Raw genomic sequence first — 18,382 nt, 5'->3', positions numbered from 1 at the left:
GCACTTTAATGTCATTGTATTGTGCTTTCTTCCCCTCTGATACCCTAATAGATAATAGTGGTTTCACTACTACTACTATATTATTATATCTTGTTGAGAATGCTAGTTAGCTACTTTTCAGATCTGCTTGGTCTCCTTCTTAAGACTTTGCTATTTTATGTCCTTTTTCTAATAATTCTAATAGCTGAATCCTAAGCAAGTTTGACTCTGCTTTCCACTTTCTCTGCAGTATTTCAATTTGCATTGTCTCTTGAGCTCTTCTGCATGACCTCTTGTTCTTTGGAATTTTTCCATGGAATTTGTTTTAAGTTCTACACTTCTTTAAGAAACAGACATCCATAGACAAAGAGAGGCAGACAGACAGATCTAGATCTCCCACCTGCTGGATCACTGTGGCAGATTCTGAAACCAGGAACTAGAAACTCAGTCTATGTCTTCAGTAAGTGGTAGGAATGGTACCAGTGGCGTTACCACTGCTGCCTCCCAGGGCCTTCACTAGTGGGAGACAGGCAAAAAAGCAGATCCAGGAGCCAATATGGGAAGCAAGCATCATTACCTGTCCTCTTACAGCAGCTCTGTGTCTCCTAAGATAAAGCTGTTTTCCTTCATAGGGTTTCTGTTTATCCATGCAGGTCTGCACCAAGCACCATCACTTTGAATTAAATTCCCACCCACAGCTTGTGGAGACCACACAGACAGAGCACATTTACATTATACACCTACCTGCTTTCAGCCTGCTGTTTACAAATTCCTGGGAGAGATGTTTTTATTTCCCTCACCCAATGCCAAGATCCAAGAAAGGAAAGTTTCCTTGCTGCCCCTCCTACAGTACAAGGTTATTTTAATTCCCTTCCCCTGAAGATGTAGTCTTTCGTGGTGTCCACTTCCCCCCCCCCCAAATTTTCTGTTAGGCCTCTATTAAACAGAGTCTGAATTAAAATCAAAACTGAATATGTAAATTTTCAGGATGGGCCAGACCCCTTGCAACCAAAAGCTACCTGGGTTATTTACTTGACTCCTATGGTTCCCACTTTATTGGTGACTTAAAAAAAGAATGTGAACTTCTACTAAAAAAAAAAAAGTTATAGAGAAGTACAAATATCTCACACCTATTCATGAAAGTTTGATGAACTCCTCACAAACTGAACACATGTGCAGTCACCAGGGGGAAAGGACATGACCCCTGATCAGAAGCCTGCTTCCAACCCCTTAGAAACACCAACTTCCTCAGGAGTGAATATGTTCTGATTTCTATCAACATGAAGAAATTATAACTTTTTTATTATCCCATGAATCTTTATTATCTCATGCATTTATACTTTCGGTTAGCTTGAAGATGCACTTAAAATGATAGACTTTTTAATATATTTATTTACTTTTATTGGAAAGGCAGACTTACAGAGAGAGAGACAGAGAGAGATCTTCCATCCACTGGTTCACGCCCCAAGTGGCCGCAACAGCCAGAGCTGAACTAATCTGAAACCAGGACCCAGGAGCTTCTTCCAGTGCTCCTAGGTGGGTACAGAGTCCCAGGGACTTGGGCCATCCTCTACTGCTTTCCCAGAGCCACAAGCATGGAGTAGAATGGGAAGTGCAACAAACAGGAAATGGATTGACACCCATATGAGATGCCAGTGCTTGGAGTTGGAGGATTAACCGATTGAGCTATAGCACCAGCCCTATGATGGGCTTTTCTTATATTTTATCTCATATTTTGAGGACTCTAATCTTTCATACTGATAGTCCAATGATATTTCCTTTGTCAAGTCTGGAGGACTCTTTATTCTTCTCCTTGCTCTCTGTTTCATTTTGGTTTCTGAATTAGAATGCATGGACCCAGCACAGTGGCTAAAGTCTTTGCCCTGCATGTGCCAGCATACTATATGGGCACCAGTTCATGTCCTGGCTGCCCTAGTTCCCATCCAGCTCCCTGCTTATAACCTGAGAAGGCAATTGAGGACAGCCCAAGCCTTGGGGACCTGCACCCACCTTGGAGATCCAGAAGAGGTTCCTGACTCCTGGCTTCAAATCTGCTCAGCTCCAGCTGTTGTGGCCACTTGGGGAGTGAACTACAGGACAGAAGATCTTCCTCTCTGTCTCCTTCTCTTTGTAAATTTGCCTTTCCAATGAAAATAAGTAAAATCTTTTTAAAAAAGAAAAAGAAAAGAAAAAGAAATAGAATGCTTTTTTTTTCTGGCTTCCACGATAACATCCCTAAATTTTCTCTTGGCTATAGTCATTAAATAATACTTTACCATAATTATTTGAATAGATGATGTGCTCCCGCTCAGTTATTGTAAAATCCTTGAGAATAGAACTTTTATCTGAATCATGTATGTGGTGCTCAGTATGGTACTAATTCATGCTGTCGAGCAATGTAAGTATCACATCAAGATGAATGGATATCGTACCAACCTGATCAAAACTGTGCAGGCCAGATTTACTGGCCAATGTACACAAAATAAATCTGTGTCAGATATCTTCTGTGAAAAGAAAGGTTTCTTTTTTTTTTTCTCTCTCTACAACCAGGGAATATGGAGAAAAGAGTAAAACCCAAGTCTGTCTCTCCAGTTTAGGGGCCTGGAGAAATGTTTACAAATCAGGAAGTAGAAGTCAACTGGTAGACACACGGGAAGGGCACTCTCCCAGCAGCTGATGGGTAGGCGGCTCTTTGTGCTGTGTATTATGCTGGCAATTAACAAAAGCTAGCAATTTTACAACATCTATTTATTTTAAAGACAGGAAGAAAGAGAACTCTCCCATTCATTGATTCACTGTCAAAATAGTTGCGATGTACAAGGCTGGATGAGGAAAATGCCCAGGAGCTGGAATGCAGGTCGGCCCTTCCAGGTGAGTGACAGGAAACTAGCCACTTAATTCCTCACGGTGGACTCCTAGAGTCTGTATTAGCAGGAAGTCAAAGTCAGGTGCTGGCAGCAAAGATTGAACTTGCACAATCCCATGTGGGATTGCTCTCACTGTTCACTTGAGGGCCAATTCCAGGCATGCCTATGCCCCGCAAATCACCACACAGAATGGTCAAAATAAACACCAGTGGCTTGAAAAAAGTGTTTGACATAAGTCATAAACATTTAGGCTGTTACCTACTTTGCCATTGTTTCTGGCCCATGATGCTTTGAAGCCCATTAGAAACCCTTCAAAGAATACATGATTATTAAACTAAAGTCATTCTGTTGATATCTATAGTGTTCCCAGCAAACCATAATTTATGAAAGTGAAAAAACAAAATGTAAGCTTTGGCTGAGTGAGATGTGTTTTAAGTTATAGAAAAAAATACAAGAAAATTTACGCTAAATACTAAAAATGCTGGATATCCTGCTGAAGTAAGATTTTCTGACTGTTTAACACACTCATTAAACCACCCTGGTTCCAAAAAATTGGTTATCCTTTAAAATACTGTGAACTTAATATGAGAGTCTGTCAATCAACCCTTTATAGAGGGATGGGAGTTCAGACTGCTTTGGATGCCCACATCCTATTATACAGCAGGTGGAATTGAGTCCCAGCTTGCCTTCTGAACAGATTTCTTATGAATGCACACTGGCTGGGCCGCTGGTGATGGTTGTCAGAGCCGGATCCCTGCAGCTCACCGGGCTCCTAGCTTTGGCCTGGCTCAGCTCAGGTTGCTGCTAGAAACCACTGTGTGACTGAGCAAATGGAGGCTCCCTATTTGTATCTCTCTCTCTCTCTCTTTCCCTCTCCCTTTCACACAAAACAAAAATTAGCAATTACTTTTTTATCTTTTTTGTAGTAATCTAAAAGCAGGACAGTGAAACACATTTCTAGTAAACATGCAAATGTATGAATTTTGGCAAATTGGCCATTGGGTTAGTTAATCCTTGGCAAACCGACCTATATTAAAAGTTAAACTTAGACACATTAACATTTAAAGAGTTTGCTTGAGCAGATAGCAATTTCTGAGTCAGGCAGAGGCAAACCACAAGCAATTTGGGCTGTACTAAGATAGTGTAAGTCGAAAATCACTAAGTATTCATGGAAACAAGATAAAGAAAGTAACTGTATTTAATTATTTCAAGTGGGGAACCCATAGTTACAGATTAGTTAGGGTTTCTGATCTAGGTAGACTAATTAGATTCACACCTTATAAAACATTAGAAATGCAGGCCCTATACCATATGCCTACATGCTAGAGTTACAGATCAAATTCTGCTACTGATATACCATCTTAATTCCCTAGAAACTCAGGTCTATATCTTGAATTCATGGTCATTTTTGAGTCCCCAGAGAGAGAGTATCATGACTTGCTCTGCCCCGGATACACTGGAGGCCCATGTCACAGGCATCTGAGAACCCTCAGCTGTGAACACTATCCTAGTCACGAAGTCATTCTTGGGCCTGAAAGTCTTCATACTCTTTGGGCTGTATGTGTGTGTGTGTGTGTGTGTGTGTGTGTGTGTGTGTGTGTGTGTGTGTGTGTAGAAGCTGGTAAGAAACTGAAGTTTGGATGACCAAGCACTAAAAGATCTCAGGTATCAGGAAAATGACCCAGGAAGACTTCGTTACAGACCCAGAAAAAAAGCTGAAGGCGAAGAAGTCCAGCTTTGTGAGTACTCAAGGCATAGGCATGGTCTTTTTTTTTAAGATTCATTTATTTTTATTGCAAAGTCAGATATACAGAGAGAAGAAGAGACAGAGAGGAAGATCTGTCCATGGATTTACTCCCCAAGCGCTTGCAAGGGCCAGAGCTGTGCCAATTCGACGTCAGGAGCCAAGAGCTTCTTCTGGGTCTCCCGTACAGGTGCAAGTTCCCAAGGCTTTAGGCTGTCCTTGACTGCTTTCCCAGGTCACAGGCAGGGAACTGGATGGGAAGTGGAGCTGCCAGGATTAGAACCGGCACCCATACGGGATCCTGGCACATACAAGGCGAAGACTTTAGCTGTTTGGCTACTGTGCTGGGCCCAAGAAAAGGGCTAGGCCCAAGAAAAGTTTGTTGTTTTTTTTTTTAAACAAGAGTGAATAGGAGTTAGTGGTGCAGTAGAGCAGGCATAACCACTGCTTATAACACCAGCATCCTTTATGCATGTCAGTTTGTGTTTTGGCTGCTCCACTTCAGATCCAGCTCCCTCCCAATTATCCTGGGAAAGCAGTGGAAAATGACCCAATTGCCTGTGCCCCTACCACCAACATGGGAGACCAGGATGAAGCAAGTGCTTGGCTCCTGCTTTCAGCCTTGTCTAGCACCGGCCATTATGGCCATCTGGGGAGTGAACAATCGGAAGATTTTTGTCTCTACTCTCTCTGTAATTTTTCCTTTCAAATAAGTAAATTACATATTTTTTTTTTTTTGATAAAAGAAAGAGAGAGAAGATGAAGGGGTGATGCTGTAGTACTCTTCTGCATGTTTCCTCCTTTGTTTTTGCAAGATCTGCCCTGGAGATAATGATACCACCAGAAGGTCAAAAAAGGGCTTGGGGTTGTTTGGAGCCATCCACCTTTCAGAACAAGGGTAGGGAAAAGGTCTCAACACAAGTCAGTAACACACAAGTGGAAGTGGTAGAGAGGGGCCCCACCTCCACTGCCAGGTCACTATGTCCTGTGTAAGGCCTGGGAAGGATTCAGAAAAAAAAATTCTCTGCATGTTCTGTGGGAGATTGGGAGTGTCCAAGTGTGAAAAGCCACTGGCTATTGGAAGACAGCAATATGAAAAGGAAGACTCCTACTGAAAAGACAATGGGAGCAGGGCTGAAATTGTGGCATAGCAAGTTAAGCTTCTACTCGCAACACTGACATTCCAATATGGGCACTGGCTCAAGCCCTGGCTGCTCCACTTCTGCTCCACCTCTCTGCTAAAGTATCTGAGAAAAGTAGAGAAAGCTGATCCAAGTACTCGGGTCTCTACATGCACATGGAAGACCACAATGAAGCTCCAGCCTGCAGGGTTTGGCCTGGCCTACTCCCAGCTGTTGTAGTCATTTGGGCAGAGAACCAGTGGATGCAAATCTCTGTGTTTCTCTCCTCCTCCTCTTTCTCCTCTCCTCAATGGAGTGAACCTTGCTGAATATATAGAGTATGATATATACCAGCCTAACACACTGCAGTGCAATGTGACAAGGACAAAAGCTCAAGGCCTGTAGTATCAATAGAAACATTGACCCTTGGTCCAGAGAAGCCATCAAGAGGGTGCATGTACCAGAGGGTTCTTCCCTGAATCCAAAGTTTTCATAAACTTTTATTGAGTCTAAATGATACACTTGCACCTTGAGTGAAAAGTCAACAACATCATAGACTTCGAAGTGTGAATCAATCACCAGATGGAGAATTAGCTTCTTACCTAAAAGCCAAGAGGTCTGACATCAAAAGGGTGGGGCAAAACAAAATTTTGTTTGATTTGTACATTTCCTTCTTTTGCCATCAGTAGAAAATAGGAAAGTTGTTTATAAAAATCCAATTAAAGAATGATAGGGAAAAAATGTATTCCTACACATCAGTTACAGAAACCAAAGAATAGGGGTCATGTGAAGTCAATGTGAATAAAGGAAGAAGTCACCCAAGTTGTACTGAAAGGCAAAAAGTCACATTCCCTGGAGTATCACAGCAGCCTGCTGCTAGCACTCCCATAGGTCACCTGTGTGCAAAGACCAAGCTAAAGATCTGAATGTGACAGTGATTAGACATTAGGAATGCAAGCCTACCAGATACTCAACTCCATTGTAAGGGAGCTGACACCACTATTGCTACCAGCATTCAACCACGAACCCCTCTCCATAGACTAAAGTTACCCTGGCCACTTCCTGCCTGCACTCTGCCATTAGGTCAGCTGTGAAATTCCATTCATTGCCTCTTCTTGCCATAAACACTCCTAGAATCCTTGCAGATACCATCATTCTGTCTTTACTGGACAACTACACTAGCTACTATGGGAATTCTTTGTATGCTTCCTCCACTTCTATCACCATAAACTACTGTGTAACTTTTCTTAAAATTCAAATGTCACTATATCGCCCTTCTTGTTATAAAAAGCCTGCCCGAGAAAGGCTCCAAACTCTCTTCTTGTCAATGTTCTCAACAATTCTGAAAGATGTTTGATCTCGATTGCTGGTTTTTAGCACAAAGCCAAAAAAGCCCTGGGAATTTCCTAAGTGATGAAAGCGAATGATGGGAGCATCTTTTGTTCAAATAAAGTAACTCATGGCAGGCCCCCAGAGAGCTGCAGGATGGGCTGGTCACCAGGAAGACCTGATCTTGCTTAGAAAATTGGAACGTCCAGCTCCTCCCCCGACCTCCAGAGTGGAGAGGGTCTGGGGAGGCAGTCAGCCAGTACTGCCTAAGATCCCATCAATCATGTCTGGGTGTTGACACCCCCATGAAAAATCCAAAGGTCCTGGCTCCTGTCTTCAGCCTCACCCAGCCTGGTTTGTTGCAGTCATCTGGAGAATGAATCAGCAGACAGAAGCGCTCTTTCTGAATTTCTTTCTTTTTCTCTATAACTTTCAAATAAATACATGAATCTTTTTTAAGAATTCAGCTTAAACCCTACACAACAGGGAGCTTCTGGGATCACAAACCCATTCAGGTGCTGGGAAGGTGGTGTGACCCCAACCACATAGGGTCCCCAGCACTCCAGACTCTCCCAGTGCATGCCTGATGATGAACTGTGGTCAAACATATTATCCCAAGTTCTCAGAGACTTTCTGGCAACTTATTGAACCTCAGGAGGTTGGGGGAATCCCTCAGTTACTGAGGGCCCTGATACTTACAGCTGACCTCTGAGGGGAGAGGCTGGGCCCTTTCGCCTGTACAGTAGGTACTGGATCAGAACAGCACAAGTGCTGCTAGAAAAAACCTTGTGATTTGGCTCAGATAAAAAAAAGTGACTCCAAGCTCCACAACAAACTTTATGCCATTACTTCTAATTACACCTTTAGCAAACCTCATGTGATCATCTGAGTTTTTTCTGAGAGTGTGACCCGTCTACCTTGGACAGGTCCCCTGCATGCCCCACCACCACATCCCACTGCAAGTCCGACATAGTTTTTTCAGCAGAAGGTTAAAATCTGTGATGAGAAGACTTCCCTTAGCCTTACCAGCAAGCATGTTCTCTTTCACACCGTCACTTTAATCATGTCTCTTTCACGTTACTTTGATTTAATCATGGCCCGTTCTCCGACTGCTTTGTCTCAGAGTAGGCACAAAGCATGACAACCACAGAATGATGGCTTGAGGGACACTTCACAAGGTGACTGTCCAGTATGCCTCAAAACTGGCCATGCTATCAAAAACAATGATGTTCTGTGAAACTGTCATGGCCGGGAGGAGCTTATGGAGCCCAGCGGGGAATGGTAATGTGAAATGCTGGGTGGGGTGTTGGGACAGGAAAAGACTAGGTGAAAACCAAGGGAGTCTGAATAGAGAAAACCAAACAAACAAAAAACCATTATGGTAAGCTAAACAAATGGAACATACAAAGAAAACATAATACTTCTGAGAAATCTGAGGGCCGAGTATGAGGTGGGCAGGATCGGGCTGGACTGCAGCACCCATTGGTTTGCATGGAAGACAGGGCTGGAAACAGAACTGACCCAGCAATTGCAATGACCAGCATATGCACAAGCTGATTGGGGTGACAAAGGGTGCCAGACCCTGTACTGGCAAGCACACACAAGAATCAGGTCTGGGATCACCTCAGACGAAGTTTCTTTGGAGATCCCTCCAACTGAACTGCTGATCTCAGAACCCCAATCATGAAGAGACTATGTGAGCCAGTGGATTCTGAAGAGATTTCATCACAATTGGAATGGCGAGACTGGCAGCAATTCAGAACTGTTGAACTAACAATACTGCTTGAGCAGGACTCTCGGAGCATGCCCCCACATTGGGGACCTGGGATGGGTGGGAGGCTGGGTGGGGCTTCTCCCTTTGTTTCTCCCCTGACCCCAGAAACTGGGAAAAAATTATATTAGTATGGAAACAATAGTATTATCCACTTTCCTGTAGCCCTTAACCCTTTGTACCCTAAGTAAGATTATTTTAAAAATTAAAAAATTTTAAAAATCCTTTTTACAGGATTTACATCCAAGTCATTGAAATGCAGCTAATAAAACCACTATCTGACTGTATTTTTTGACCCTTCCATTTATTTTACATGTTTTAAAAGGTAGAGTAATGTGTGTTTAAGCAATAAATGTTCAGTAACTTAATATGGCTTACCCTCTTTTGTCCTAAATTAATATAACATGTTTTGAGCAACTAATAGTATAAAATAAGATTTCTTAAGACAATTTAACTACTGCTTTACAAAATATGACACATTTGCTTATTCACATAAAACATGATGCTATATGGAAATGTCTATGCACTAATACAGTCAGCTGTATTTTTAAAAGGAAGGCAAGATATACACACATTTTATTTTTCAGAATGACATTATTATATATCATTAAGAAAAACAAAATCTTATCAACTATGATATCCTATTGGTTACATCTCCCAAGTACACAAGTATTAATATGTGTACCTTAAAATCAGTGTTTTTTCCTCATTACAGAAGTGTTTTTAATAATTATGCTAATTCTATTATTGTCCAATTTATAACATAGGATATTCATACAGTACCAAAAAACCCTAATTCTCTAGTTTTTATAGAAAAATTACTCAGGAACTTTATATGCCATATGTGGAATATCTTAATTCACTGAAGTGGTCACAAAGAGTTAAAAATGCTACAGTAAACCCACAAATGGTTTGAAGCTTTGATTGACAGTGGAAATGCTAGCCCTAAGTATTGTCTCACAATCAGCACACTTTTGAAATATACAACTATACTACTATGGTTATTATAATGAAGTGGCTTCCACATATTAGCTGAATTACATCACATAGATTATCAAAATTTATATTAAACTCAGCTTGACACATTCCTTTAAAAGCACAATTTTTTAAAATTTGAACTCTGTCACCTTAAATTAACAAAATGAATTTATGTGGCTAACAGCCAACAACCATTTTTCACTGAGAGGGAAAAAAAGTGTATCTTTAAAGACTTATTCTGTTACCTGTTAAAAAAAAAAGACCACTAATTGCTTCAGGAAATGAAAAAAAAAAAGGCCTGCATTTACTTGGTCTTTTTTTAAGGCTCAAAGGTAACAGTGTTTCTTTGCCCATAAGTTCTGAAGGAACTTGTAGGAAAGAGCTAGGTATCGTTTTGGTTGCTCTTCAAAAAGACCAGGTGTTACAAGATCATCTGCTACGATTTCCCTGGAAAACAAAAGCACTCTGGGAACCGACAGTCACCTCTCCAGTAACTGAGGCTGCTTGGATCAAGTTTCTTCCTGTACTTAAAAAACTTAAAAATAGAAAAACAAAAGCCCTGGATGTTTTGAAAATCCGATTTCTTTAATATCTATATAACTCTAAAATATCCTGTTTCCTAGTTAAAGTGGTAAGAGCTGATCGCCTAGAGTGTCATTTTAAACATCAAAGTCCCCAGAGGTCTGTGTTCACAGGCCTAGGGAGCTCCATAAATCACACCTGAAGTGTCACAGAAGAGTTTTACAAATATGTTCATCTCTAGATTGACCAGAAATATGGAAGACACTATGCCTTACACATTTCACTGTCACATTCATAGAAACCACTAGTTTCAAACTTTCTAAATTCCACCAAATGTGTTTTTGAGCAGGGTGGCCTACATGAGGAAATGTGAGGAGCCCAGAGCATGGCTGGGACCCAGCACCCATGGTCCCAGCACATGTAGGGAAGATGTTGGTGATCCTGGTGAACTGTGGAGACAAGGCTGGACCTACCCGTGAACCGTGGGCCTGATCATTCAACCAATCAGAAGGGAATTTCGAAGCCTCAGTGAGGACAGTGCCTGTCAGCAGCACAGAGCTTCGTTCAGACTCGGGGTCTGACAGGGCTGCAGTGATATTTCGTCATTAGTGTCAGAACACCGGTGGGGGGCTCCTCCACAATGGCACATATCCCGCACACTTCTGCATATTCCAAGTGGCCATAGGGAGCGGACACTCAGACTGGCAGTTCAGTTGCCAGTTCAGGTGCCTGGCTTCAAAGCTCTGCTCCAGTTCTGGATTCCAGCTTCCTCTTGGTGCAGAACCTACAAAGCAGTGATCACAGCTCAAGGAGTTAGGTTTCTGTTACCCACAGCAGATTGGGTTCCCAGCTCCCAGCTTCAGTTTGCCCCAATTTTTGCCATTGTGCACTTTGGGGGCATGGGGACTTTCTACAAAAACGTTAGTGCCTCATCGGTTCCTCTAGCTAAATCCTATGGATTTGAGGCCACAACTTCTACAGGGGTGGAGATCTCGGCTTATCCAGCACAGGATTGCTTAGTGGGTTTTCCTTTGAGGACTCTATGAGGCAGAAGAGCATTAAGACCACACAATAGATGCTGGTTTACCAAACACACAGCACTATTCTCAGCACACACCAACTGCTCAGGGCATCAACTTGGTACACTCTTTCAGAAGGGAAAAGATTTTCCCACAAGAGACTCCCCAGTCTTGGCAAGGAGGCAAGTACTAAAGTGAAATGGGATTGGGATTGTAGTCCAACCCTTTGAGGGCCATGCACTTGCTGAAAGGAGCCCGTGCATTCGGCAGTGTGAGGAGGCCACATTGCTTCAATTTCTGCTCCCTTATAGACCATTGCTGTTGTGGCATTGGGCAGATCATGTCCCTTTTCTGCCCTTTAGTACCATTATTGGTGTAGGGAAACCATCCAGTTGCTCTTCTGAGCTGGGGCACCTGTGAGTGACAAGGGCACCATAACACTGAGAAACAGTTGGAAGTCAGGCCCTGTCTCTTGGACTCACAAGTAGGATGGTGACCAGTGCTACCAGTGCCAATCCTTCTGTGCTGCTCCAGTTTCCTTTCTACATTTGCATTGTGGTTTGTTTCTGCTTACAGCATGTGAGCTATCATCTCACAAGAATCCCTTAAGCTGTTTGGAAAACCTCATTTGAGTTGACTGATGGGCTCTTGTGGTGACTGACAGCATATACTAGAGCCCTGGGTACAGGTGAACTCCGCACCTGGTTCCCACTTAGACATAGAGCCAAGCCAGCATTGCCAGCAATGCGTCAGTCCCTTGGAGCTCAACATGGATGCCTGCCCGTCCCACCCACTGTCAGGCCAAATGTGTGGCTCTTGCTCCAGACCAAAAGTTCTCAAGGAAGAGCTGTGGAATTAATAGCCAGTATTCATGAATCCCTAAGATGTGCCTGTTCAACCTCCCGCCCCTTTACACCCCTTTACATGTAAGAAACTGAGGTTCCAAGAGGGCCAGGTTATGTAAGGAAAGCGCTGAAAACCCGGTATTTGCACTTTTATCTGCCTGCCATCAATAACTACCCTCATTCTGTTTGGCCACTCTTTCTCAAAAGAAGCAATAGTTGGGTATGCAATATAATTTCAAGCAGGCTAAGGTTTTTACAAAAATAATAATTGCTTTGTAATTAACTTGAATAGGGAAAGGATACAGTTAGTACGCAAGGCACAAGACTGAAGCCATTGCTTACAGTGTTCAGCACTTGTTTAAGAAAAGGTCAATTTTGTGAAAATGATAAGCTGATAACTTGGGACAGCCATCCTCAATAGAGACAAATCAGAAGTGCAGGTTTTTCTTTTAATTTTTAGAACTTTGGGCAAGGTGGCTCTGGCCACAGTGCAAAGAAAGAGCAACTCTGTATCTTAGTAAATGTTAACTGTGCCACTCAGTCTACCAAGAGCCTTTCCAGAAAATTCATGAGGCGACTACATAGCTTAGTATGAAAAACTGAAACCAAAAAATTACAGAACAAAAACAAAAATCCACTCAAACCAGAGTAATAGCTATTATAATCCCGTAATTCTACTTTAAATGGTGGTGGCTACTGCCAGCTGAGCATCCAAAGTCCTCCAGGCAACTCCATTTCCACTCTGTGACTGAATTATGAAATGATGATAGTCTCACTATACAGCTGAAGAAAAATACATTCTAAATTGCCAGTTTCCTTTTGTCAGAATTCTACTGGTTTCTCAAATCCTCTAAAAGATATGCACTTTAGCACTGAGGATTTGTAACCTATTTTGCAAATAAGGTGTACAAATGAGAGCAATATAAGGGCCTTCCACAGTGTCCACAGAAATGTGTGCTACAGTGGCCGGTGCACTGTCTTAATTAGCTAATCCTCCACCTCCAGGGGCTGGCATCCCATATGGGCACCAAACTACTCAGCCTGCAATGCAGCTTCTTCTTGCTTGTGGCCTAGGAAAGCAGCAGAGGGTAGTTCAATGCCTTGGGACCCTGCACCCACATGGGAGGCCTGAAGGAGGTCCAAGGATCCTGGCTTTTGACTTTGGGTTGTTTGGCTCCAGCTGTTGCTGCCATTTGGGAAGTGAACCAGCAGATGGAGGACATTTCTGTTTCCTTCTCTCTACAAATCTGCCTTTCCAATCAAAATAAATAAATCTTTAAAAAAAAAAAAGTGTGGTACAAAAATATCCAGATTTGGATTTCAAGATTTTTTTTTAAACCAATTTCACCACAGTTTCATTTTTCCACTAATTTTCTGAAGTACTGATGTGTTTGTGGTTTTCAATTTAGGATACACACACACAGCATGTGTCTTCCTGCGTGTTCCTAGAGAAATTACTCTACCATAGTATGTGGAAAGCAGGAAGATTTTTTCTTACTATGAATTATGGGGGCAGAATGCACAATTTATATGTTGATATTTTACAAGATAAAAGCCATTTTAATGCTAGATTGAAGGAAACTGGAAGAGTTTTTGTTAGCAAGAAGCACCGTGGAAAATGCAAAGCAGTATTCAAACCCAAATCATTACTATCATCAAATTTCAGACTCCTCGGTTGCCAAGAAGCCAAAAGCCTCAGAACTTACTCAAGCCGAGTCCCATTTCCTGCAGACTCTCAGGTTAGTGAAATGAACTGGGTAGACTGAGGCAGGTGTGCTAAGAATGATCATGAATTCTCCCCAGAAAACTGAATTCTTAGAGGTCTTCTGGCAGTCATTCTAGAAATTGAAGCTTTGGCTCAAAAAGCAGACTTCCAGGAGCTATGAAAGAACCACTACCAGGGAGGGGGCTTCAGAGTCTCCTTGAAGCAAGCCACGGCCAAGTGTGCCATGCCATGGGGGCGCAGAGCGGCTGCAGTCAGCAACTCCTGTGTCATTTCCTTTGCTCTGATTTTCTACCAATCGCGCGCTTAGTTCGATGAAACATTCAACATCCTGCTCACTGCTATTTTGTTTGCCTCAAAGATAACTCTGCAGGGCACGCCTTTGTTTCTACTTTACAGATGGGGAAGGAAGCACGAGTCAGACTCGCTCTCCTCCCTGGCATCCCTACCACATGTGACTTAAGGTCAGCCCACTGTTCTGTGCTACCTGCATACCTTCTATGGATGCTTACATCTGCAGTGTCAGTTTTCACAGAACATATTATATGAAAGCAATGACATAGGTTGTAAGCTTCAAAGTACGTAACAACTGTGAAACAGCATCATCAAAACCATCACGTCTGTAAAAAAGAAAAGACACACATTTAATCCTTATCTTTTCTAATTCCACCAGGATTAGAATTGAAATTTATTTCCCTGAAATAGAGGCAATATTTCTTTATTTTTTCAACATAAAGGGAACGCTCCTTATTGCTCAGTAGGGTGAAGTGCAGAACAGTTTCCTGGGGATGTCCAAAACTTATCTCTTCTTCCTTCACTATAATCAGAGATGCCCAATCTGAACTGTTCCAAGCACAAATACTGCCAAGCCAGGGAATGCTGGAGTGAAGGCTGAAAACTGCTGCCTTCAGTCCTTTGCAGTCACAGTGAAATGCTTCAAGCATCAACTTGGTTGAGCTCTTTTAAGATTTTCAGTGGTAGAAAAAGTATGGAAATGAATACCCCCAGCCCAACAACACACATACACTTTACTTTAGAAACTCAAGTTCACAGTCATACAAATTCAACTGAAGTAAGATTTATTAAGTGCCAATAGTGTGCACGACCCTAAATTGGACACGCTAAAATTCAGGCACAAAACAGACACAAGGTGCCTGGTCTCTGGCACTTGATGATCTAATTAACATAATAGAGTAGAAACAGCAGGGAGACAAGGCATGGCAATGTTCAGTCATGGGAGATATCAAAGAGCTACTGTACAGTAATCCAACTGACATCTGACCCCACAATCTTTGTATAAAATGTGTTTGCTCTCACAACCCACAGCAACCTCACACCAGGTCAGTGTCTGTGCAGGCCACACAGGTGCAGACCCCCCGAAACACAAAGAACACTAAGAATGGCTTTTGGTACTTTGGATTTTCTGTTTTCTCCTGATGATAGTCCGGAGCCTCCGTAACACCAGTTTGTCAGACAGAAGCATGTCATCTTGCTGCTCCAGATAATCCAGTAAATTTTCAGTCCACTCCAGCGCGACTCGGTGGCTGATATGCCTCTCTGGGTTGAGTTCTGCTTTCCTCATCTTCCCCGAAGGCCTCTTCCCGGCAGCTTTGGGTGGCTGCTCAGTCCGTTCACAGTCAGGGAGCCCCTGACGGCTGGAGTCCTTCCTCCGAGAATCAAACCACTGATCGATATGCTCAATGTCCACGTGTTCACAGGCCTCGGTGCTCTGCAGGACTGTCGCTAAGTTAGCCGCTAAAATGGCTCCTTCGTCAATGTTCACACCTGCATTTTCCTCACTGGCAGGGATGAGTTTCTTCCATGCTTTGGTTATGGTGCTTGATTTGATCATGTTCCAAGCTCTTGAAACTTCAAAAATTGCATCCAACACCGTCAAGTTCTTCCAAAATGTTTTGGGGTCAATTCCTTCCTCCATGTATTTCTGCATAAGTCCTGCCCGATAGTATCTTTTCACTGTGGCTAAAACTCCCTGGCTCATTGGTTGAATCAGACTTGTGACATTTGGCGGCAGATATTTGACAATGATTCTGCCATCAGCGGAACTCAGCATTTCTTCGTCTGGGTGTGCTGGAGGGAAATCTAAAAGCAGCACTGCTTTTTCTAGAAGCCCCTTGGATTTCAAATGCTTCTGTACCTGTGGCACAAAATATTTGTCAAACCACTGTCTGAAGACAGATCGTTCCATCCACGCCCCTTTTTGACTGAAGTAAGTGACCGGCAAGTTAGCAAGGTCAGTTCCTTTGAATGCACGGGGTTTTTTTGCTTTCCCCACCACACAAAGGTTTAGCTTGTGTAAACCGGTGGCGTTTGCACAGCACATAATGATGATTCTCTCTCTGCTTGACCTATACTCAGAAGTACTCTGCTCCATGTCGAGAGCTAATGTCCTCGACGGTAGACATTTCCAGAATAATCCAGTCTGATCTGCACCATAAATTTGTTCTGGTTGTAGATTCTCTCTCTCAACAAATTCTTGAAAGTTACCACAAAATTCGCTGGCAGCCGTTTCATCGCCTTTTAACTTGGTTCCTTTACCAGCAGCCTTTGGGATACCGTGACGTTGCTTGAACCGAGTGAGCCAGCCAGAGGATGCGTTGAAATCTCCTTCCATCCCCAAAGCGTCAAAAAAGAACTTGGCCTGTTTGGCACAAATCGTTCCAGACACTGGAATGCCATCTGTTTTTTGTTGGTTAAACCACTCTATCATAACTCGATCGAGTTCCTCGTAGGTGGAGGACTTCATAGATTTCCGTTTCGATAGCCCACTCGTAGGATCTGAACTGCTGGCGTAGTTTATGATCCTTTCTTTGTTCTTTTTAATGTCACGAACCGTAGATTCCCCAATTCCATACACAACAGAAAGCTTTTTGAAGGAGATGCCCTCCTCCAGCTTCTTAATGATGTCAAGCTTGTCCCTGATTGTCAACACCACGCGCTTCCGCTTCCCCAACATTGTAGCGAGCGGTTGCTGCAAGAGACAATGAACAACGTGGGAGTCCAAACAGGGAGAAGCTGGCAGTCAGAAAGGCCCTCATCTGCCCCGGGCCCACCTCAGTAGTATAATGGCCAGAATCCCAGACAAGGGCTACAAAATCTCTCTTTTCTTGCTGTTTTAAACTTTATCCAATCACTACATCAAAGACTAAGCCCCCTTAACTTTTTCTGTTACTTTTGGTCACTTTTTAAGTTTAAGATGGTTAGTTTAAGATCCATGAACTGTGATCTCACTGGGGGTCCCAGACAGAACCAATGCTGTAAGCAAGAATGTTACTGCAGACTCAGTTTTTGCAATCACTGCAAGTCAACTTCTTGGCTAAAGGCATTATGACTTACACAGGAGTACTGGGGGGATATGAAGGGAATAAACAGTTTGTGACAGGGAGAAGAGGTGCAAACCTAATACCAAAAAAATAAAGGAAACCCTCACCTCCCTAGGCCACTGCAGGTCTTTGCCGGGCAGCAGTGGACTATTTGGAGTCCAGGAGAGGATTGTTAGCACATGCGCAGGTGACTGCTTATGGAAATTACAAGCAGGCAAAGTAAGGTGGGCAGGACAGAAGGGAGCAGGGCTAATCAACTGAAAATGGACAAGCAGAAAACTCTAGTTCAATGCGATGCAAACTTATGCCTCATGGATTTGGCAGGTAAAAGGAGAAAAGTGGGCAGGAGGCGGTGTCACATAATTTTCTTAAAAACATTTAAAAAAATTACTTCCTTGTTGGAATTTGGGACCCCAGGCGGAGGTTACAGGGTGGAGGTGAGGTTAATCCCGGAGAAGGCAGATACTGCGGGCGAGCAGTAAGTAGTTCCTGCAGGGCTGTGTGGGATCGTGCAGCCTGTGGGACCTGAAGGGAAAGACCAAAAACATTTTTTTCCCCCAAACATCAAGGTCCGTGTAATTACCCACACCTCTCCTGCAACTAAGCTGGGAAAATGAACACCTCCTACCAACGTGAAGGCGTTCACCTAGACCGATAAGGCTTCCTGGCATTCCGGTGGGGTGGCGGACAGAGAGGGGACCCCAAGGAGCCTACCTCCCGCAATCAAGAGGTCAGAGAGCAGCCGCGTCAGTGAGGGCCTCTCTCCCCGCTGGGCCAGCTCTCCTCCCGCGGACGAGCCCGGGTTCCGCCTGGGGCCGCCGGCCACCCGGGTGTCACCGCCGCGGCCAGCCAGGGCACGCCGGTCCGCCGGCCGCGGACATCGCTCTGCGCGAGCCTCACGGCGGCCAGCCCACACCGAGAGCGAGGGGAGCCTCCCGAGGGCGGCCGGGGCCGGCGGCCGGGGTCCGGTAGGGTGGCGGTGGCGGCGAGGGGCCGCGTCGCTGGCGGAGCCGGAAGGCGGGGGATTAAGGAGCACGCGCGCGCCCCCGCAGGAACGTTGTGTCGCCGAGGGGCGGGGCCTCGCGGGCGCGCGCGCGGCTCAGGGGCGGGGCCTCTGGGCGCGGCGGCGGCGGCGGCGCCGGT

The 18,382-nt window shown here is 43.9% G+C and overlaps 1 protein-coding gene across 2 annotated transcripts; it reads right to left on the bottom strand.

Moving 5' to 3' along the window:
• Positions 1 to 14,954: 14,954 nt before the first annotated feature.
• Positions 14,955 to 18,191, bottom strand: TIGD2 (tigger transposable element derived 2). 2 transcript variants are annotated; one of them, XM_040967044.1, is made up of 2 exons: positions 17,954 to 18,191; positions 14,955 to 17,764 (listed from the first exon to the last, which is right to left on the bottom strand). In XM_040967044.1, exon 2 carries the CDS (start codon positions 16,870 to 16,872, stop codon positions 15,292 to 15,294), a length of 1,581 nt encoding a protein of 526 aa, XP_040822978.1. In that variant the 5' UTR covers positions 16,873 to 17,764; positions 17,954 to 18,191; the 3' UTR covers positions 14,955 to 15,291. The 2 variants fall into 2 exon arrangements, with proteins under 2 accessions (XP_040822978.1, XP_040822979.1); XM_040967045.1 differs by having other exon boundaries at positions 14,955 to 16,887.
• Positions 18,192 to 18,382: the final 191 nt, after the last annotated feature.

The sequence above is a fragment of the Ochotona curzoniae genome, unplaced genomic scaffold (assembly GCF_017591425.1).
Source record: "Ochotona curzoniae isolate NIBS_2020 unplaced genomic scaffold, NIBS_Ocur_1.0 scaffold_4506, whole genome shotgun sequence".
Lineage (NCBI taxonomy): Eukaryota > Metazoa > Chordata > Mammalia > Lagomorpha > Ochotonidae > Ochotona > Ochotona curzoniae.
This window is presented reverse-complemented; position numbering and strand designations above follow the sequence as displayed.